Source organism: Rhinolophus sinicus, chromosome 17, assembly GCF_057876585.1.
Source record: "Rhinolophus sinicus isolate RSI-liver-muscle chromosome 17, RSI-T2T, whole genome shotgun sequence".
Taxonomy (NCBI): Eukaryota; Metazoa; Chordata; class Mammalia; order Chiroptera; family Rhinolophidae; genus Rhinolophus; species Rhinolophus sinicus.
The window spans coordinates 87,660,701-87,684,906 of NC_142517.1; the positions used below are offsets into that span (position 1 = coordinate 87,660,701).

At 35.9% G+C, this 24,206-nt stretch overlaps 1 protein-coding gene across 2 annotated transcripts in view; it reads left to right on the forward strand.

The window, feature by feature from the left end:
- VGLL3 (vestigial like family member 3) overlaps positions 1 to 14,340 on the forward strand; it is a 50,094-nt gene extending 35,754 nt beyond the window's left edge. For both annotated transcript variants that reach the window (XM_019745441.3, XM_019745442.3), the window contains exon 4: positions 8,047 to 14,340. In XM_019745441.3, coding sequence (XP_019601000.1) covers positions 8,047 to 8,090 — 44 coding nt within the window. In that variant the 3' untranslated portion in view covers positions 8,091 to 14,340. The remainder of the gene's footprint in view (positions 1 to 8,046) is intronic.
- The last annotated feature ends 9,866 nt before the right edge of the window (positions 14,341 to 24,206 follow it).

Here is a 24,206-nt window from a genome sequence, read left to right on the forward strand (position 1 = left end):
GAAACTATAGAGATTGAAAAGAGCTCATGGGTAATTCTAGCATGGCTCTGAAAAAGAATCACTCAAATCATTAAGGCCTGTTTCAGAGATCATTGTCTTTTTTATCAGCAAATTATCTTTTTAGTAATGCCTTGCTATTTCTTGCATCACGTGTAAGGGTACGGCTAAAAAAACGCTCAAAAGAAGAACTCTGTTTTAGAACGTGTCCCCAGACAATTGTACATTAGCTTTCTAACAGGCTACAGAGATCGTATACAAAATTCTATATGGCTTGTGGAATTTACAGATTCTCTTTATTCTCTTTCAGGCTGCCTAACTCTTCTCTTATTGTTCTATTTATCAACAATATAAGGTTTCACAAACAGTTGTCTGTGGCCAGCATGTTCTGAATTCCTTGGCAAAAAGACGACCAAAAAAAGTCTTGCGAGAGACCGATGAGACGCAAAATATGCCGTTTTCATTTGGACACAGCCTAATACACTGGAAATTTATCTTCACAATTTTTGTCAACCACAGGCATGTGTTATAATACTTATTTTTGTGGCTGCTTTGTTTGAGCAGTGTCCGATGAGGCTCAGCATCCTCATAATCATTGAAGTTCTGTTTATGTTTCCTTGGATTCGACAGACTTTTCTGGAAAATGTCAGAGAGCAAGCTTGCGCTCACGTCACATATAAGTGAGGTGAAAAATTACTAATGTCAGTGTAGAACTGATGTATACGCAACATATCTCATCCTTACTGAATATTTTCCAATATGTTTTGATTTAATGGAGAGGGTGAGTACTTAAACCAAATGGGCATAAAAATTGATCTGTGTTTCTGCAGTTCTAAAGTAATTTATAAAATGTTTGTGTCTTAGAATAACCTGTACTCCCAGGTACAGTGTTTCCTGTGTCAGTGTTGTGTCCCTAATTATATTTTTGTGGGTAAGCAGTGGATCCAGATTAGCTCTTCTTCTGGTTGGATTATCTATTTTCTGGATCATAAAGCTGTCACTGCATAACCTAGAAACCTCTTTAAAGATGCATGTTTGGCTGCATTTGTTATCCAACAGATGTCTGGATAGTCAGAATCTCTCGAGAGTACTATAACTTGTGGTTTCAGTTACAATAAGTGATCCAAGCATTTTTTTGGATTTGCTCCTCTCCAGTTCGGGGAGAAAAATCTGTAGAAGAAATTACAGAGGGTGTTCCATTTCACTCTACACCACTCCCTTTTCCCTTTATTCTTTGTCTCTGTCTTCAAAGTTTCTTTATATCTGCTTTTGAAATCGAGGTCACTGAGTTGGTGAGCAGTGTCTGCATTCCATATTGCACCTCCTGGGCCCCCAGCTTCTCTCACCCAAGAGCTTATCACATTGACATTCACATTTTGAGTACAGTAAATGGCTGTCTTGATCAAAAACTACCTAAATCTGTGATTTATATTTTGCATTTGTCCACAAGGTCAGTTTAACAAATGACTGGTTCAGATTTGTAACTCCATACCCTGGTGCTTAAAGTACTTGCCAGTTTCCCTTCCAGCGGGGCATTTTAACTTGCACAAGTCTGAGGAAATGGATGTCGCTAAAAGCAAAGGCTGAAGATTCTGTGCCTGGGCGGTTCTGTGGTTTGAGAGGGAGGAAGGTTCTGAGACGGCAGACAGAGGAAGGTGGCTTGCCGTCTGGGTCTGGAAAAACAGCAGCCACAGGAAACACCTGGGCACTAAATGGCTTGTCACCTGCAGTGTTTGCCTCAGGTGTGCAGGTGCTGTGTTTCTTACAGTAACTTAGTAAATTGTGGTCTACTAGTAAGGTCAGGTTCAGTGGGTTTTACATTTCTATTCCTCTTTTGAATCTGAATTTAAAGATATTTTGACAAGTTCAGACAGTTTTCACCTCATTGTTTCTGACAGTACTACTACAAGGAGATTTTAAGTCAATTCTAAATGTGCCTCAAGGAAACATCTTCATACACAGAGAAAAAAAATCACACACACAAAAAACCGCTCTCTGCTAATAAATCATTATGCTGTCAGACTAAGGAATGTCTTACCATTGTTTTAGTGTGTAAGAGTTGTAATGATGTAGGATCATTGTAAAGCAGGTGTCACAATAAATTTACTCTTTGTTCTGGTTCAAGAATACATCTTATTTAGGATGATTTTAAATAGAATTATTGTCCAACATTTAAATACTAAGCATGGAGGTCCTTACTACTCATCAAACTGGCAAAAATATTTGTAATACATGAGAAAAAAAATGCTAATATACTTAATATACAAAAAGCAGTTAGAAATCAATGAACAAATTACTTTCTTAAAACCATAGAAAATTGGCCAAACACAGAGGATGAAATGCCATAATCACATTATGTTCAGCCTCACTAATACTGAAAGAAATGCAAATTGAAACAATTAGATACTTTTAATCTTCATAATAATAATAAATAGTAAACAAATATGAATACATTGGTACAAACTTCCTGAAACATTTAGCACCCACAATGAAATATGTACATGTAAATGTACATGAACGCTTGTAATCAGCAATTATACAAACATGTCAGGAATTTGTCTTATCTACCGAAATATTCACGTAAGTATCAAGTATGTTTGTACAATGTGAGTGTGTGTATCCAAATGATGTACATCTAGAGAGAACTGGGTAAATTTTGGTATAGTTTAGGTAAAACGAGGGTTGATCTACACACTGATGCAGAATAGTTTTCCGAGATAATATTGCTGGGGAAATAAGCATGTTGCAGCACGGTATCAATAATGGTATGAGTACATATGTACATCCAAGTGTACTCAGCAGCTTGTGTGATGACAGGGGATATTATGTAGAACTTTTACTTTCTAAATTCTCCATAACTTGGTTTTTAAACAAGAAATCTATGATGTTTTGAAATTTTAGAAAATGTTTTACAAAAAAATAAAGGGCGGTCTCTATGGTGGTCAAATATGATCTATCTTGATATGGGCCTGATATGAAATCATAGTTCACAAACTGGATCTCTCTAGCTCCCCACCCCCCCCCCACACACACACACACACTAGTGTTAAAGTGCTACCACCACGTAGATCTCATTTAGAAATTCTTAACTGGCATTTAAACTGATTGCCCCAGGGCGCAGACAAACAAATACAGTTGTATGATCATTACCAGTGATAATTTTATAAAGTAGGAGAAGATAACAAGACTGTCTCTAGCAGCATTTTGTGATCATTTCTCAATGTGACAGTGTTAGAGGTCAAGTTGTTGGTGAAGGTTGGATATTCAGATATAACATCCCCCACCGTGTTGAATTTATTTATATTTGTAATGAATATGACTTATCTTTATTAAAGTAGGGATGAAGCAGATGATTTTTTTTTAATGTAGGAATAAGCTACCAACTTTTTAGTTTGATAGTAAGCATTCTAATTCAAAAGGGTTTCTAGGCACTTCATTCTATGAAGTCAAAAGTTTATATTTATTCATTTAAGTGCTTTCTTTACTTTTAGGTCATAAAATATTCTACCCACTTTCAGGTTTTATGTTCCTCTCTTCTTATCAGTAGGATGGTCTCCAGTGTACGGTTACCACATTACCTTACTTTTTATCTCCAGCAATAAAAGTAATTGGAAGCATATTCAACTTACTTAAGAACTATAGCCAATGGTGTTGTCAAGTGATTAAGCTTCCTTAGAAGGAGGATGTGCTTTTCTGGTGGACATGACTCTTGACAATGAAACAGTCCCCAAAACTCAGGTGTGCCAGAGTGCAATTTTTTCAGTAACCCAATTTTTTATTTATTTCTTCCCATTGTCAGAAAACGTAACCTCATTGTTAATAAGTATTCTTAGCTCAACCCCATGATATCTCCATTGTGTTCAATTTAAAACATTTTCCCATTTTGAGATAAAACCTCTTCTCAGATTCTTCCCTCAGTTTCTCTCTGGGATTGTCTCTGTGCTACTGGAGTTAGTTACATCACAAAAATTGTGAATTAAGTTGTTGCCGTCTGATTGTTGGCCTTGTCATTTCCATCCTATCCTGGCCTTTGTTTCCAAGCATATACCTTCCCCCCAACTCTGCCTCTCCTGCATTCTCTGCACAGTGCTCCCCCTGTAATGACCTCTTTAATGCGAGTTCAGCTTCCTAGTGTTTGCGATCCCTCCAAGGTCCTTGAGTGGTGTGCCCCACGCCATTTCTTCTGCCATGGGGTACCTACATCATAGCTACTCAGGACATACTGGCAGGCCCACCAGAATTCTCTCTGAGCTAACTGTGTACCCTTCTTGGTGGGCTCATGGGAACTTTAAGATCTTTTCATAAGACACCTAGGAGTTGAGAGAAATTAGAGAGGGGGGGAATCTGCAGCCTTTTCATGTGTGGACACACTCTGCTGCAATCTCTACTTCCTCAATCCCAGAGCCTTTTGCAAAAGGTGAATCTGTGACTCTGTTGCCTCCCAGAAATCTCAACTAGAAAATGAGAAAATGAGTTATGGTGCCTTGTTATACGGACAGATTCTTCAAATTTATAGGGAAATCAAATTATGATTTTTTTTCCCTTGACCGAGACTTCTAATTATCCTAAATTTATTTTTTATGTTCATACTTCCTTTGTACTCTTCCTGGGTCTGTTGTTTTTTTGTTTTAGATTTCTGTTTGTTTGTTTTCCTTTTCTTTTGGTGGTCAGGTGGTAGTGGTGGTGAAATTGAAGGGGGGAACTGGGTCTGTGGGCTGACATTTCCATTTAGGTTTTCCTCTTAAATAAATCCCAGACTCTCAAACTCCAAAGCCAACGATGCGATGTCTTTGTTGTTGGTCCATTTGTGACAACCACCTCCTAAGCCAAATGGCTACCCTATGTCTTCAGTGTTCACACAGGGGAAGTTTGGGGGGCAGGGGATGGTTATGTATCAAAAACCCTATCAGTGGCATATGGCATATCCTATTATATGATCAAAGTACATAGTTCTCATCCAAAGTATAACAAACTACTGTATAATCATTTACTACGTCTTAGGAAAAACATTGAGGATGTATAGTTAAAAAAAAAAATCATGCAGAAAGCTATTTTGTTAATCTTTAATGTCAATTCTGTTAAATTAAGATGTTTCTAAACAGTGCAAAATAATATTAAAAATGCATTAACATTTCCTTGAATAGATTTTATGAAAGAATTTTGATTTGGGGAGTTAGGGAAGTATAGGCTAGTGACACAGCCTACAGCCTACATGGTCCATATAGGGAGAGGCATATACCTTGTGGTTAGGACCACTGACACTGTTATCAGACCACCTTGTTTTCCTAGCTCTGCCACTTGATAGTTGCATTAACTTCTCTTAGTCTCACTTGTAACATGGATATGATCATAGCATGGTTGGAGACATTGAGATAATTCATATAAAGCACTTAGCACAGTGCCTGGCATATTCAGCACTTCAGATGATGTTCACTAACATCATTTTTATGATTTTTATTTTCCTTTCTACTGCCAATCTCATGGACTAAACAATAAAACCAAAACGTAGTTTCTAATATCAAGAAGGTAAATATGGGTGATTTCAGGCAGCCAGTAGGGAGATTTCAGGATATGTTACAAACTTATTTCACATGGGTTTGAGTTAGGAAAATGAAAAGGCCAGAAAAACCTGAATGGGAACAAAATTATAGTAGTGGATTTTGTGTTCTGGTAAGAAAATTTAGGGAAATCTCAAATATATGCAGACTACATAAGGCTCATGGATTAATGATTTTGTCCCCTTTAACCCTTGTTGGGAAAACTAAATATACTGGGTGAGTCTTAAATATGATAATCTACCCTCATGAATTGTCACGCAAGAAAAATCATAGCCCTACTTCTCTGTTACAACTTACCAGTAGTACGGTCTTTTGAGTGAGGTTGTTCATTTTTCTTGTGCTTTACTGAGGCCTATTTTGAAATTTACAGGTATAAATACCTGGTAATTAAAGCAAAAAGAAGTTAAACCACAAGGACCGCATTAGCTATTTAATGCATTTCAGGCCCTAGATGAATTGATTTTTTAAAGGGTTGCATCAGAGTAATGCAAAGACTTGGGAAAATATTGAAGAGATGAAGTTATAATGAGAGAATGCCTTCTGTTTCCCTGGTTGGAAAATTTGGGGCTGTGTTAAGTAATCCAATTCTTGTCCACAGAAAAAGGCTAACATGATTTTGAAGGAATCATATGTCTTTGCAAAACAAAGTAGGAATTGCCTTTATTTTAGGGCGAAAAACACATTCAGACCACTTGATGATTCCAACACTATTCATGAGTGCCGTGCTGACATTCTATAGATTGATGGAGCCTTCAAGTGTGGAAATACTGAGTCATACAGAAGATGAGACGTTGTAATAATGAAAAAAATATTTACGCAGTCAGCAGATTGTCATTTAAGGTGGTTTCGATTATAAGAGTCACCCAACAGAGACAATGTTGGGTTGTAAATTATTCTAACCACACAGTCGTTTGAAGGCAAACTTTAAATCGGTGTACCCCAAACCCTTTTATTTATTCTTCCTCCCCCCTTCTCTTTATCCTCCTCCCTTTTTTTGAAAGGGGAAAGGAAAACTATTGACTCTGTATCTAAACATGATACTAGTACACATGAGGAAAAAAATGAAGGCAGACCTAATCTTTCTTTAGGAAAGTGTTGCTGTTTCCTAGTACACAAATGCTATAGGACATAGATAGTGATTTGTGGTTCTATGAGTTGCTTCTTTGTCTTCTATTTGTGTTCTCTCCCTTTATGTAGTTTTGTAGATTGTCTTAATGTCTCCCATCAACGGCTGACTAATTGTGTCTGTCTGTGATGTTACTCATTGTTTTATAAAATTATTTGACAAGTTGAAGGGACAAGAAATGAAATCAGTACAGCTGTTTTAGTAACAATTACAGTTTAAAACCATATTGGCTCATTTAACCATTCTATTTCTGACATCCAGCCCAGACTTACAACAGTTTTAGATCAAGGATTGAGAAGACAGCCTGTGATCCGAGCACCCCCACAAAGCAATCAGGCTGTGTTTCTCCCCACTTATTGAATAGCCTTACCTTCATGTTTTGGTATTTGGTGTCAAACCAACTTAAGAGCAGCCATTATTCTGAGTCTTTACTCTTACAAACAATTAGGCCTCAGAACAAAAATAAAGGAAACTGAAGAAAGTGACTTCAAGTGGGTGTAGGCTGAAGGAGTTATGCTAATTGCCCAGATGAGAAATTAGTCGATTGACTGAATATCTTAGAACCAAATCAGAGTCACATTTTTTATGTTTCTTCTTTGATAAACTTCTTCCTAATCATTTTATCTTTGAGTTTGAATTTACACATGATCACATATTTTCCCTTTTTCACTATTCTTTTAAATGTATCTATAATTTTTATTGCTATGAAGTATGGATTTTTTATAAGCCGTCTTAAATATTTTCTGGATGAAAATGTGATAAAAATAAGAAAATTTATAAATAGAATATAGTTTTGTACTATTAGCTATGAACCAACTATGTCTGTTTTACTAACAATACTAGAGTCAGTTTTTAACCACGATTTATAGCAATTCCACTATGGAATACATTTGAAAGTAACACCAGAATTTATTCACTACTTTAGCCCCAAAAGTATCATTTTTGTTGCTGAAAAGTGTTAACTGAAGTGCTGCCTGAATGTCCCAAAGATTGGTACATGGTTTTCCCACAGTATCCTTTTGAAATTAAAAATAAAAGTTAATTTAATTTTTATTTTATTTCACTTCTATTTTATTTTATTCACTCATACTCCAAGGAAATAAAACCCACAGTAACTATATTGTACTGTACAAATAACACTGCTCTAGTCTAGAGTTTTTGTAACCTACTGTGTTGGTTGGCATTTAGAAAATTGTGAGCTCAAGCACAGAATTTCCTTAGAGCTAAAGTGGTCCTTAGGCCATACCGCATAGTTGCCTTTCTGCTCCTTTTGGTTTCTATACCCAATGCATTGTAGATTATGCCCATTTTTTAAAGGTTGCGTGTATTAATGCTTTTCATTTTCCTCATTGTCACCTTTTCTAGGTCTACAGCATCAAGACAAGAGTAAGGAATCACCATGGTACTGAAACACAGTATTATCAAGTCAGGTTGGAGTGTGAATCCACAGGCCCACTGGGAAAAGATGCTGCCAGGGTTTTCCATTCTGCAGTGGGACACGGTAGACATGGAAGTACAAGAGGAAGTGTCAGCCAGCTGACTTGGGTTTGGAGCCTTTTCTTGAGAAAGCAGAGTGGGTCCTAGACATTGAAGAAAAGCATTTTTATTTGTTTGCTTTTTTTCCCCTCATCTGAGCCTTTGCCAACTGTGCAACTCTCTTTTTATTTTTGTCTTGCTTTTATCAATACATGGTTTAATTTTTGTTTCATTTTGATTTTTTTGAACCAACCACCTTGTCAGGAAAAGATGAACCACAGATGAAAATGCTCATTCTTTCAGGAATACAGTGTGTAGCTCTACGTGCATCTATTTTTGTAGAAATACAGAAAGTTTGATTTAGTATTGATGGGCTATTTTTGAGGGATGTATGTTTTTTAATATTGTAAACATTGTTAAGTTCTGTTTAAAGAACTTGCTCTCAGAGAAGCACTGGCAAAAATGTTTAAAATGCTTGTTTTTAAGATGTCTGTGATATGCTCTGTGCTTTCTAGGTTACCTCAAGTGTTTGATAGTTTCTCCTTTTTACAAAAATAGCACCATAGCTAAGCCAATATAGTATTGTGTCACATTATCTCAGAGAAGATTTAATTCCTTGCTAGTTTACTTAGCTTTGAGTTACATGTATAGCTTCAAAAGGAAGTTTTTAATGGCCACACTAAAGAAAGGATATTTCATTACTTTGATTTCTCCCAAAGAGGTTAAGAAAGTTTTTCATAAACTTTCAATCAGATGGAGAGTTTGCCTAGCACATGTAATTCTTTTTCTAGTCCATCCGACTTTGATAAATAGAACCAGAGTTTTATCAAACTCCTGAAAAAAAAATGCATTTAACCATGCTACCTTTGAGTTCCAGTGATTTATTTTCCTTGTTCCTAATTATTTGTTTATGGCCATTTTTAAGGTCATATTTCAGTGGACTTTTTTTTTTTTTTTTTCCTGGAGATAGTTTGAAGGGATAATATTTGGGCAGGTACTAGACACATCACAAAGACTTTAACTGAGTGGCTGTTTCTGATAATGTTACCTATCATTGTGAATTGAACCTAATATACTGTATATGTAATATTTTAAACACAGATTTTTGCAAGTCTTTTTTTTTTTGGTTTAAATCTGGTTTTAGTTGATTTAATTTTAAGAAAAAAATAGGGAAAATGAAGTTTAAATTTGGATTTATGCCACACTTACTGAAATTGGTTTAATAAATTGACAATTTATTATTTGAAATTTATTTTTGAAAACCCTGGATTCAACTTGACATGGCCCTCAGAATCTAAATCAGGTGAAGATGTAATTATCGTTAAAACCCTGCTAGGAAAAGATTAGGATGATGAAAGTAGCAGTTAAAGACATTTTAAGGACTTTTAATGCAAAGTCTGTTCTTTCAGCTGCTTCCAGAGATGGGTCATGTTAAAAAGTTAATGCTATATAGAAATTTTTATTTGGTAAAAACATTTCTACAATTTTCCCCATCCCTGTCCTCAGCCACATGAAATACAATGTTTAATGAAATACCACTTTCAATCGTAAATTGTATAAATCACATATGTGAATGTTACAGATATAAGAACGACACAACCTCTGCTTAGCTAGGCAGAGTTCTCACAGATAAATTTCAAATATTTCCCTTAACTCTATTTTACATACTAGTTTTCTTTCCTGATGCATCTCATGCGTTATACATCTATAACACTGTCTTACTGTGTTCTCATCACTTCTTACATTGCTTCTTCTTAACCAGACTCTCCTTAGCATAATACACACATTTTTACCTAATGTGAGATCCAAACTTAAAGTATCTTCCACTCACTAATGATATCAACTTGGATTTCTAGGGACTGGCTTGGTTAAATTATCTATATTTTGATTTACCATTTGATTTGATACAATTATTTGTAATTTGCCCAAATCTGTGGAGCACAGAGCTGAATGAGTCTATAAAATTGGTTTCATCTTGTGTCCTCCTGAGTTTTCAAAGTATTTGATAGTTCACATAGGATGACTCACTGAGGATTATTTATTTTTCTCCTATAACCTATTAACTTCCTTTGCGTTTTCTCTTAGAACGGTGGTGTACTCCATCCCATTCAGATAATTCAAATTGGACTTTCCCAATTTAGAGAAGAAAAGTATTCACTCTCTGCTCCTTTCCTTATTCTCTACCGAATTGAATTGAAAGAGAGCAGATGATTCGACAGCTTCACCCTGAAATGAGACTGTGCCCTGTGTGACTCTTGGCAACAATAAGATGAAATATTCCTTTGCTCTGGAGGCCCCCCAAAAGTTGGGGACCTGAATTCTGCTTTCCACAGGAAAGATTTGTAAGTGAGCTATTCTGCTGAGAACAAGCCCAGGTGTTGTTGGCGTATGGCAGGGATTAGATCCTTGATACGCAAGGAGTGTATCGAAATCTCAGTACAAAATGAATGAGTACGTGCTTCTCTGTAATGGTCTGGCATCCCCTTGTTATGATCATATTAATGTTACCACCAGAAGTTATAAAAGAGGATGAATTGTAATTTAGCATGATATTCTGAATTTACTTGAAATTTAAAATGCTAACACTCTCTGGGTCTGGTTTCCTCACATCAAAATGATGCTGTTGAACTTTGTTGGCTTTATAGTGGTACCTCAGTTTTCAAACGTAATCGGTTCTGGAAGTCTGTTCGAGTTCTGAAACATTTGAAAACCTAGGCACGGTTTCCCCATAGAAAATAATGCAAAATGGATTAATCCATTCCAGACTTTTAAAATCAACCCCTTAAACTTCAAATTAGCAAGAATTTTACTATCTAATCATACCATAGAGCTATACAATTTACAGCATTCATAAACCGAAATGTTCGTCAATGGAGGTGTTCGAAAACTGAGATACTACTGTATTGAGAACTCCCACCTCCCTCTCTAATTTCACTTGGAACCACTACACCTTTGGCTAATTTACAAATGAGACATTATCCAAGGTTTCTAAAGATCTGTGAGTTAAACCGTAGAAAATCATCTCATTTATTTGACATCTAATCTATGCTTCCTTCCAACACTAAACTACAATGAGCTAAGGAACAAGACAGATCTCAGCAGGTTATTGGGCCCTCATTGTTTATTTGAAAAAGAGTCTCTAAACTTTTTAAAAAACGTTTCTTCTTAAGAAGGTTAACCATCCCTTCTAACTTCCCCCAGTAATTTTTCGCCTTTCCCTTTCCTCTTAAAATTACTTACATAATTATTTTAAGCAAAAATGGCCAGGATTGCTCTAAATTTTGTAAATGACAACTAGTGGATTGCAAATAATTGAGGAATTAATTTTTTTAACTTTATAACAAACTTAAAAAAGCATTCTAGACTGGCATAAAGCATGCCGTGGAGGAGTTTGTTATTCATTATGCAACTAGTATTTGCCCATTCCTACTTTAAGACCTGTAGAACATGTGACAGAATCTATCTAGCTTTTACATTTGCTATCTGGTTTTATGTTACATTTGTACTTTAAGCTGGCAATCAGAAACTATTTTTCAAGAAACTGTATTTTATTCCTTACTGACTGTCCCTTTGTTAAATAATATTTGCCAAATTAAGTCAATGGGGCAGTGGCATTAAGTGATGGAAAAGAAAGTATGTATGTGTAGAGTTGTGACTGGGGGTTGACTAGAGAAGCAGAATGAATTAATGGAAAAAAAGCATTGGCTTGGGCATTAAGGCATTCTCCAAATTCTAGCTTAGCCACAATAAGATGTGTGTGATTTGGGGTTTTGTTTATTTATCTCCTGAATAAGTGGGATAATAATACCTAACTGGCCAGCTGTGAAGGTTGGAAATCATACATATGATCAATCGTCTGTCTCATAGTAGATGTTTAATAAGTGCTAGCTACCACACGTGTCTATCAGTTGAGTAAGTAGATCATAAAATTGAGCTCCCAAAATGTCCCTTCTCTTTACTCTCCATACCCATTTCTGTAGCAATCAAATAGATACATGACTGTGCTTTTCCGTAACAAATTATTGCAAGATAATTTTTGCCTTCTACTAGGTGTTGAAGATAAAATGTAAATTTATTAATTATCTCTCATATTTTAGTGTGCCATTTATGAAGGAAAATAAGTTAACCTCTTAGTGGTATGTAGGTCCAACTCTGAATTTTCTTACATATTCTAAAATTCTATTCATTCAGGACTGTATGGATTATTTTCTCCAATACTAAGGCAACAGTTTCATTAAATTACCAAAGTTTATATTTTTCGGTTATATTTTGGGCTTCCTTAGCACCTGGAATAAAAACATCTCTTTTGAAGTTATCCTTTTTTTTTTTACTTGCCTTGGAGGAAAAATTGCAAAATATGGTGGAAAAAAATCATCCGCATGAAAAGGGGAGGAAAAAAAACACACAACCCTTTACGATCTCAGTCAGCAGATTTACTCTACTTCAGAAAAAAAGAAACAACTCTATTGGAAGCAGATGTTGACACTGTGTCAGTTATTGAAGATGGAAAGAGTTTATTTGAACCGTTGCAGTTACAAAGGGGTATTGATGGCAGTTAGAATTCCTGTGATTGATCACCTTCGCAACAGACAGAAGGACAGCAGAAAGCAAAAACTGTTTGAGACCAAGATTGAAATCAGCCTGCCAGTTTTAATATGCTGGACCCTAAGGACACAGTTTTCGTTGTTGTTGTTGTTGTTTTTGTTTTGTTTTCTTTCATTCAGGATAAAAGAAACATCTTTCAGAAAATTTAAGGCTTGTTTGAGAAAGAAATTAAAATTCATTTCCTAAAGTCATGGCTCAAGAGCCCTTTAAATCTAGTATTAAAACTATTATTAAAGTTGTTTTAGAAAAATGAGGTTAAAGATTCAGTTCAATGATGTATGCTGAAGACGAATATGTAAACTACACAAAAGTGGATGACTCTGGTGATGGGGGTATGGGTGGGGCCTGCAAGGAAACTTCAGTCTCAATAGCTTCAAAATGTTAATTACCTTCGTAACTTGGTCATGAAGGTTTGTCACAGAACAGACTTTCAGAATTTTTCTGTAGTTTTTTTTTTTTTTTCCTTTTAGTACTTTCTGGGAATTTTGCCTTATACACTTTTCCAAATTATTCATTATTATTATTAAAATATCTTAATTTTCTCATTTCTTTTATTGTCCATTGTGCTTTTTGTTTAGTTGAAAAATATTTTTATAGTTTTGCATAACTGATCAAACTAGTTCTCTTGAAATTGCAAATTAATTGGATCCAATAAATTTATCAGAATCCCTCTTTAAAATTCAGAGAAATAATAAGTGTAATTTGCCAATTCCACTGTATAAGTAAACAATGACACCTTTTAGAAAAGGGCTGGTCACTATCAGTTAACTTCCTTTTTAACAGTGTCTGGACTACTAAATTTTGGCCTAAGAATAACTCTTTTAGAATACGAGATTCTTTAATTAGCTTTTTTCATTTATGCATAAGATGTGAACTTTTCTAGTAATATCTCTTTATACTAATAAAGATGTACATTTTTCCATGCTGTGGCTAAGACAAAAATTAATAATGATTATTTACATACTTGATTTAATTTCTTAGGATATTTACAATCTTAGATATAATATCTGATTTAAAAATACTATTCCATACATTTTTCTGGATATACAATATAGGGAAACGTTTCCATGTGAATTCATTGAGTCATTTTAAAGTGCATATATTGAAAGGAAAACATGGATTTAACTTGTTTTTATCATATAAATCTAGATAGGATGATATACTTTCATTAAAAAATATACACAGTATGGTGAATTTAATATTTGTCACTTGATTAGGTAAACTGAAAACTAATGATAGAAATACTATCTTGCAAATATTGAAATTCCAGATCTGTTAGTTTTATGAGTAATTTCATGCTATCTTAATTTTACATTTCCAGAAAGACAAATTAATTAATGTTGTCATTCTTGATTTATAAAAAATATATATAATTCATGAAACGTTTAGCTTTACAAGCTAATTATAAAATCATATGTTTTTTCTGTTTTTCTTGGGGTTGGGAAAGAGATGTTTTCGTATTTCTATTCACTTTTCAAATGCAGGTCTTATACCTATGTGTCGATGATATAAGATAATCAAGGATTTTGTAATAACAGATGTCATCTTCAATTTGTTCAATAAATAATTTAATGTGAAGTTAATGTTTATATTTAATGTAGCTTTTTGGTTTTGTCTGAATTTCTTGGCAGTTAACTAAAGCTCTGTTTTTTTCTTATTTAATTAAGCAACTTATAAATATCTTTGGAAATTAAAACATCATAGTATTAGTTTTTGTTTTGTTTAATGAGATTAATTTCGAGAGCCAAAGAATGGATATGTTACAGTGAAGAATGGATTATAAAGCAAGCATTTATAATGGAAGAGCAAGTGAAATGGGCTATATTAATTACATAACGACAGAAAGCTTATGAACTTTTTTAATACAATGCTTTAAAATTATCAATTCACTCTTTGGGAGAAGTGTATTTTGTTTTGTTTTTACATTTGTTGATACAGAACTTGGTATAAGTAGTATGGAAAAACAAACACAACTTTCCTAACAATTCATTGACATTGAAGAAGTACACCTAGAAAAAAGTCCAAGACCTTATATTTTTAAAGGAAGCTGGAGTTTCCCTACATGAGTCTAATGTTTTATTAAATAAAATCTTCATTGTGAAAGCGCAAAGCCTGGAAATCAGTAGACCCTCCAGCATTACAGGTAAAATAATTTGGCACAGACTTCTGAACAGGCTGCCATATTTAGACTAGACTACTGTTACGGGTTTTCTATGGATGCTGTAAACAATGACCACAAATTCAGTGGCTTAAAACAACATAAATTTATCTTAGGGCTCTGTAGGTCAAACATTCGGCCCTGGTCTCAGTGGGCTAAAATCAAAGTGCCGGCTGCATTCATTTTGGATACTCTGAGGGAGACTTTGTTTCCTTGCTGTTTTCAGGGTCTAGAGTTCTTTGAATGTCCTCCTTTTTCCATCTTCAAAGCCCGTAACCGCTGGTCAAGTCTTTCTCACATGGCATCACTCTGACCCTCTTTTGCCTTCCTTTTACATGTTTGAGGACCTTTGTAATTATATTGGCTCTACCTGGATAATCCAAGATAATCTCCCCATCTCAAGGTCTTTAAATGATTGCATCTGTAAAATCCTTAAATGTTAGGTAACATATTCACAAATTCTGAGGATTAAGATGTGGACATTTAGCGGGGGAGCCATTCTACCTACCACAATTACTATTAGATTTCAATTATTTTTTTATCAGTTTTGTAATCTAGGAGGATTTACTATGTCACTGGAACTAGCAAGGCTTGTTCCATGTTTGCCGTGCTCATTTGTGTAGGATTCATTTTCATTCACTTAAATAACTGCATATGAAGGAAATTCTTGTTGCTATTTCAAACATTTCACGTGGTTATTGTAGTGCCTTGGGATCCAAAGGGTTATATGGTATTTATTTCAGACAGGCACTTGGGGGTGGAGAGCAGGACATCTGGTGCAGATTCTTCCTAGCTGAAGTGTGTTTTCTTTGGGGACAATCACTACCATTTAATTGTTTTGCTTCCTTTTTTGGGAACATATGCCCATCCTGTGATGTTCTAAGTCTCCAAGCATCTCATTTGACCTGCTTATCCACATTTAACTAAATATCTATATATGACCACAGTGACGTGGTAAAGCTTTTACATTTCTGTCTAGGTTGAATCATTACATCTGTTATCAGTTAAGCTGTGGAAAAACTGTTACGGAATGCAAACATGTTTTGATACATTCATTTAATGTGTAAAGTAGGTACCGATACTCTAAAATGCGGTTGATCAATAAATGAGCTAGACTTGATTAAAAACAACACACAAGCACAACTGTTTTACTTTCCATACCAAGTTTGGCTGTGGCTGAATGAAGAACACCGGCGCTGATCTTCACTTTGCACTTGTACAAGAGACTATTTGCAGGGAGCCAAATATAGCAGCAGAGGATTTAATATCTTGCCAAAAAATACAAAATCTGTTCCCCTTTAAGCACGACACTCTATCCTTTTCTTGTGGATCTTGCTAAAAGGGAAATATAGTTTTAAACAACCCCATTCTGCTGGAAGTTTCTTAATCTTTAACAAATGGGCTGTGTGTGGTTTTGTGGTGTTTTATGTTTCCAAAGGAAAATGGCTATATGAGAAATCTATCCAGTGTTACCATTTTTTCTTACAAAAAAAAACTTCTAAATCAAAAATGAGAACCAACAGCAACAAGGAAAATCACACTTTGGTGTCTTCAGGACTAACGAGGATCACTGAGTGATGATTTGTGTTTCATTTTGTATTGAGTCAAAAATAATTTTAAAAATTGGCTTCAACCAACCAGGTGCTTTCTTTGCCTTAGAACATGGGTGTTTTGCTCTGTATGTTGTCTGATAGGTAGCTGGAGTAATCCAGATTTCTCCAAAATGTGGGTAATGACAGTGACTCTTCTGGTCGACTTATGATGTATATACAAAAATTTTAAAACAGTTTTGTAAACATCACCAAGAAAATAAGCTTTCCACAGTAACAGCTTTACCAGACATCTCCGTGTGGGATTTTCAAACAAACACAAGGCTGTTTGGAAATACTTGGTATATGTAAATATGCAAAATATGCTGAACAGTGCTAACAGCTGTAGGGTGTACACTCTCATCCTTGAGCAGAATATTTTGGTGGCAGTGGTGGTGATTTTTTCCATCTTTGCTTGTCACCGCCCCCCCTTGTCTCCACCCACTCCCCCATCCACAATCTCCTCCAAAAGCACATACTTCACACCCTTCCCCCCTATTTCCACACTGCCTCAAAGAGAATCATTTCAGTAGATTCCCACTGGAAAAGGTGGGTGGTGCCTTGAAGGAATGTGTGAGTTACACAATGTTGTAAAGGCTGAGCTCTGGGAAACTTGCTTGCACTTGCTCTGACACCAGCCTCGCACACAGCCCAGACACTCCACAGGCCAGATTCCATTAAGGCTTGTCATTGCAGGGGAGCGAGAGTCTAGTTGAAAGTGGCCTCCTGCCATGATGCTCCCAGAGATCACAAAGTAATCATTTTAAGTGTGTGCTATCAGGGTCTGTAACATCAAGACACTCATTCATTTATGAAAATAAGCATACGCCTTTCTGCCTGGAGCCAAAAAGGAAGGGAGGACCCAAGAGAGAAATGAAAGTCTCTTCTCACAGGATTTTGACAGATTGAAGGTTTGGAGAAGAGAAGGTAGCAAATGTGGAGAGAGAAACCCTGAGTCCTCAGACCAGTTTCTCTGGTTATTTGTTGATACCATTCGGCCCCATATTTCCTCAGTTTCCTTATCTGTCAGGTGAAGATGAAATGAAATAAGAAATGTAAACTCTTTTGAGAAAACTGAAAATACTACATAGCTACAAAGAGATAGGAGCTGGTATTTATTAAGTCTTCTACATACTATGAACATTAAGTGAACTTATCTCAAAGAATTCTCACCAATAGCAATATGTAGATATCAGGGCATTATTTGGGAGGCTGTTAGCAATATATTAAAAAAAAAACAAATGGAGATTTGAATTTTAATGATGCTACGTAGAAGCTGTACATCTTTAGACAATTTCCTTAACCTCTTTAAATCTCAGTGTGTTCATCTATAAAATGAAGTAACTATTTCATTTAGTAACTATTCCAATATTTAAAAGTAACTGTTTCATAGAGTTGTTATGGAGATTAAAGTATGTCAATCATTTATCACTAAATACTACGGATTTTCTTTTAATCTTATTTTTTTAGTAATTTTAGAGAATTGAGGAAATCATCAGTTAAGCACTTGCCCGAGGATATTCGGCTTACAAGTGACAGAGTTAGGATTCAAACTCAGATTTAACCAAAAAAAGAATCTGAGAGCACCACACTGGCCCCTCCTCCACTGTAAGTTTTTGCTATTGTCCATCTGAACTTCTCTGCTCTGAGCATATTTTAATAATCTCTTAGCCAACTGGAATAAAAGAGACAGTAGGGGGAACTGACAATGACCAGAAAGAGGAGGGTGCTTTAGAAGGATGAGCAACAGTAATGTCGCTTATATGAGCCAAAAGAGTTATGATAGATTTTGCAATTGCAGAATAATTTTTGTAACTTGGGGATACAAAATAAATTCATTCAACATATCCTTCTGGTCTGAAGGGTTATGGTTATTTTTCTACTCAGGTCAACCTCAAATCTCATTAAAATAATGAATAATGGGTTGGAAGAATTGTAACTTTTTGTGTTGACATCTTGTTTTTTACCTGAAAATGTCAACACCCTAATATCTTTAGGGATGAGTTTGTGTTTTGTCTGCTAAAAAACAAACAAACAAACAAAATCAAAATTACACTTTAATCCTTTTTTTTTTATAATTAAGGTAATATGTATGTAGAATCCTCATTTCTCACACCCTGAGTGTGTGTTGGGGGAGGAGTAAAAGTGATAGAACAAATCATTTAAAAACACACAATATCTTAACTTTCAGCTTCTCTGTCAGAAAGCTAAGACATTACAGAATTTGGTTTTAATCTTCTTACCCTCTATTTGTCAGTTGTTTAATGTGGGAAAAATTACTCTTCCCTGCTATACTACTATTACTATATATATATATGTATATGTATATGTATATGTATATGTATATGTATATGTATATGTATATACATACATATATATATACATATATGTATATATATATGCAGACACACACCCACATACACATATGAGTGTGTGTGTGTATGTGTATGTGTGTGTGTAGTAATACCTACATTATAAAGTAGATATATGGGTTACGTGATATAATGTATAAATGCCTGTTAAATGCTGGACTTCCTAGGATGCTTAGGATTTCACATATCAATTACTAATGACCCCAGTTTATTAGGCACCCGCCACAAGAAACTTCACAAAAGTTGCCTCATTAAATCCTCAGCACAACTTTCCAAGGTGGGTGTTTTTCTATTCCCACATTCAGATGAGAAAAGTGAGTTGTAGAGATTTTAATTAATGTGCCCAAAGCAGAATCAAGAATGAATGCTCAGTCTGTGTAAATTCAAAGCTAATTTTTTTCCCTCTATGCCAAGTTGCCTCTCAATCTACTACACAATTAATATTGAGTAACTACTGTTCGCTCACATTTACATATAAAACATATGTAAGCAAGAGTATAAAGTCCTACTCTGGGTGATTGGATGCTCGGCATCTAAACTTCTTATAACACAACTGAGCTGTGCTCCCTGAACTAAATTACTGGTCAGCTAATTTCATGACTGAGATATCATGATGAGTAATGGGAAAATCTAGTCCAATGTCTGCATCACAAATCACATTATGATAAATTTGTGGAAGAGAGAGATAAACCCCATTTTCTTCTTCCCCCAAATTCCATGAAAATAAAGCAGAAGAAATCTCTCTGTTCCCAGAACTTAATGTGTGTGTATAACATATTTTTTTTCTTTCTCCATTTAGTTTTCCTATACGGTCAACTCTATAGCCTAACAGTACTAATACAAGTAAAATAAAGTCGTGATTTTAATCCCTAGGGTCTATGGTCTTGAGTTCATATGGACGTTAAATCCTTTCCTTTGACAGTTGACATTGGTTATAGTGTCTGTACTGATTATTTGAAATAAGCCAAAACTGATCTCTTAATTAGGCAGTGCACATTCATAAAAACAAGTCTTAGAAATGTCAGCTTGTTCAAAGAAATATTCTTACATGCAACACTGCTCCGTGTCCTCTGCTGTATGTCTGGGCTTGTGAGGCCTCTAGACTTGTCTCTTTCTTGGCCCCATCATGATCCCTTTAGACTTGTCAACAGAAATCAACTTTTCTGATGTTGATCTTTTTATTGCATTTCCCAGAAGAGAAATGTTTTTTTGTTTGTTTTTTGTTTTGTTTTGTTTCTTTCTTTCTTTTTTTTTTTTTTTACCTGTTTTGACTTATTCGGTTGCTCATAATAGGTCTTTTCCGTCCCAGTCCTGCTGAACTCTGGCTCCTGGAATGAACCAGGATCGGGCTGTCCAGAAGCCTGAAAGGATTCACTTGAGAAAGGTAATCACCCAGGGGTTGATCTAGGATTTGTGGGGCCTAAAAGACTTTCAAAAGTTGGGGAAAGGAGAGCTTCTTAAGAAGAAAAAGAATACAAAATGAATACTAAATTATGCATGAAAGGCAAGATTTATTTAGAATGAGAAATCACAACTAACAAATTTGGGAAAGCTGATGGACACCATAAACATGAAATCCAAAAAGTCTTATAACTTTGTATTGACTACCTGCCTAAGACACTTATAGGATATAACACACTACTCTTTCAACAACTAGCTTTTATCTTCATATTTCAAACGCGTTTCTTTTTTCTTATCCTCTGTGTTTGGTGGTACAACACTCATAAGACCTGTTCAGAGAGTAATAGGCTCTTAGCCCCTTTGGAATCAGCACAGTGAGGAGTTGAAATATTCCCAGATGCCATTCGTACACTAGGACATGATTATTTAATTACACCTAGAAGTGTTTGAGAATGGTATGAATCAAAGTAGACATATCTGCCAACTCAATTTTCCCTTAGCTTGATCCCCACAACGGCACAAGGGGAAAGTGTGATGGAGAGGATATCTGAATGGTAGTGTTCCTAAATGATTGTAGTTCAATAGCTTATTTTTGGGAAAAAATTGCTGGAACGTATGTCGACGTGAATGCTAGGATCCATCCCTAGGCTTTGGAAAGGGCTTGTGCAAATAAGGGGCCCTGAAGCTTTAGTCTCATCAGCTCAGGGCAAATCTGCCTATTCACTTGCCACTTAAACACATCCTGCACGGTAAAAATGGAAGCCCTACCTTCAAGAGCATTGGTGTGTGGCCTTGCATTTTTAATTTCCTAGTTCCTACCTGTTGCAGTACATTAAACTACAATTTCAAAGATGATAAGAAAATTCCATACTGAGTAGCCAAGATTTCAAAAGGCTTCAGGTTGAGAAAGAGAGAGAGAGAGAGGGAGGAAGGGAGGGAGGGAGGGAGGGAGGGAGGGAGAGAGAGAGAGAGAGAGAGAGAGAGAGAGAGAGAGAGAGAGAGAGAGAGAGAGAGAAGGCAAAGTCGAGCACATTTAGAAGGAATTCAACATGGACAAACAAGGAAAAAACAGTTTGTAAGATGACTCTGAACTGAAGAATTTATGTGCAAATAACCTGAAGCTGAGAACAGTGAGGAATGAGTTACCCCCTGGACAAAACAGTCTTGTTTTTCTTAATAAAAAAAAAAAAAAAAAAAAAAAGAGAGAGAAGAAGAAGGAATAGATTTTTGCAACTATTTATGACCACAAACCAGAACTATATCACATGAATGAAGTCTTACTGTACAAATGAAGCATTCCTGACAGAATACTTTCTTAGATTATCTGGAAAAAAAATGGATTCCTGACCTAGTTCTTTCATTAACAACCTGCATGCTTCTGGGGGGAAAAAATCATTAAATTTCCTTGGTGTGTTTTCTCATCTATAAAATTGGGACTATAAATCTAGATAATCTCTACGGCTTTTTCTAGTTCTAAATGTTCTGTGATTCTACATGTATTTTCTTTAAATATAATACTATAACCTATTTAGACATCAGAATTCATAATTTCCTGGAGCTACAACACTTTGGAAAGAATAACCTAATTGGAAAAGATTATTTGACAACTTCAGATGTCAGTGGCAGTCTGAGCTATAAAAATTCAATAATGACAATGCTGTACAGAGTGGAACAAAGAAAAATTCCAAAGACTCTCTTTGCAACAAATGCCATTGGTATTTATGTAATCTGAAGAAGAAAAAAAAAAAGACACATGATTCCCACAGGAATTTGAAACCCTGGAATTTGTATTTTTAACATGGCTTATCCCTCACGGAGCCAATATTCAAACCTGTGTATAATTTAGACTTTTTGCTCATCCCATGTGTTCCATGTGCTGGTTTGAATTACTCAGTGGTGGAAAATAGAAATGTAGGGAAAGAAAAAGAAAACTTACAGTGTTTCTATTACTAATTATGTCAAACACTGTAGACAAAGTTAGAGATGTATCATCAAAGACATGAAAGCCTGCCCCCTACTCACTTAACTCTGCATGGTTTTAAAAATAAAATCCTTGTGATTTGTCCAGCTTAATTTTAACAACACATATTGGCTTCTATGACTTCCACTGGGAAACTAATAATTGAATAAATTTCAATGTCAGTGAACATTTGTTGATATTTAATTTCCTTGTGTCCGAATTTCATGTAATTACCCACAGTCATTCGCACTCTCATGAGGAAGAACCAAGAACCAATTACCACGCTAATCTGACAGCATTTACCACCTTCTCATAATGCCATCTCACGTATTGAATAAAATAGTTAAATAGATACAGTCCCTGTGCTCTAAAAGCATCATTCTCTATCTCCTCGGTCTGGCTGTACCTCGTATTTGGCTTTCTATCATGTTTTGTCAAATTAATCTTATTTCCTTAATTTCTCATAAGTAAATGTCTGTTTCTCCTCAATTTCTTCCTCCTAATAAATGCCCTAATGCATACTTTTCAGTTCTAATGCTCCTAATAGCTTTATTGTAGGTCAATTTTGCACATGGAGCCTGATGCCCTCCTCACTGGGCAGTAATAGTTGTTTAATGAGGCCAGAATAGTCCACCCCAGGTGGGGGGAAGAATAGTTTCTTATTCTGAGAAGGGCAACCACATTTGTTTCTTTGCAGGCCTGGGGACTGTTTGCTCTCAGATCTCTTCCTGTCACTCCCAATGTTACACTCAGTGTCGTAGGAAGATTAACCCTAAGCACTGGCAGGAGATCAGTGTGTGAGACCAGGCGGTAAAGAGAAGCCAAGATATTTCTTCTTCTCTCACTCTACTTGGATCACATCTCTGGCAACAGCTGTCTCCAGCGGTGGCTGCAGTGCCTGCCTGCCACACTCCCAGATCCTGCCAGGTACCCTTGGCCTCTGGCTCCCTTAATACAGTTTTCCTTTTTGCTTTGATGATTGGGAGTGACTTCCTGATGTTGCTGATGTCTGGTTTGCTTCACCATCTCCTTAGCTCTTCCATCACTGTGTAACCAGTTTCCTGCCCTGAACTTGCTATTTTAGGTACTCAGAGTAGTTTCTGTTTACCTGGTGCGAAAGTGATAGATACACTTTTGCCGATAAGGAACGGTCCAAGGAAACAAATCCTCAAGAAAGGGTTTGTAGAGTTGTTCACATGTTATAGCATGAGTGTAGGAATGACCACCTTGTAGGCCCAAAGGGGAACTTTAGTAATCCATGGTGTGCAGAGACGTCACAACCACCTATAGTATCAGGGCTCTAAGAAACTAAGTGACCTGCCGAACTTGGCCACTGCAGCAGTGACAACGGTTACAAGTATGGTAGAGTCTGAGAAGTATGTGAGGCAGCACTGAAGGACGTGAAAAAAACAACAAAAAAATTTGACTCAAGATTTCGATCTCTTAGCTCAAACATAGGTAGAAAAACAGCTTCATGAAAGCTCTAAATAAAATTTTTAAATTCATTGTAGAAATAGGGTAGACATGGCTGAAGATCAGAACTAAAGTCTCATGGCATGGTTTGGAGAATCATATGCAGATTGGTCAGGCAATTTTGCCAAGTTTCTTAGTGAGAAAGGGATGATTGCCTTAGACATGAACAAAAACATTTGGGTGTTCTCAGAAGAAGCAGGAAACCCTGGGTCCCTATAAATTAAATGAATCCCAAAATTCATTCACCAGTTACAACAATCCCCTCCCTCTCTCTGAGAAAGCTCGTTCTTTTTCATGCTCTACCCATTTTATTCCTCATTACCTCTAGACACAAAACCAGAGTCAGATTCCAATAAGACCCAAGGGAGAACCACTAGTTATTTTGGGAGACAACAGCCTACATGTCACTGGGATTGCAAGAACTTGCTCCTATTTACCATTTAGAACTTGAGAATCATGGATGTCCTAAGTATGTTAGACTGAGGAGATGG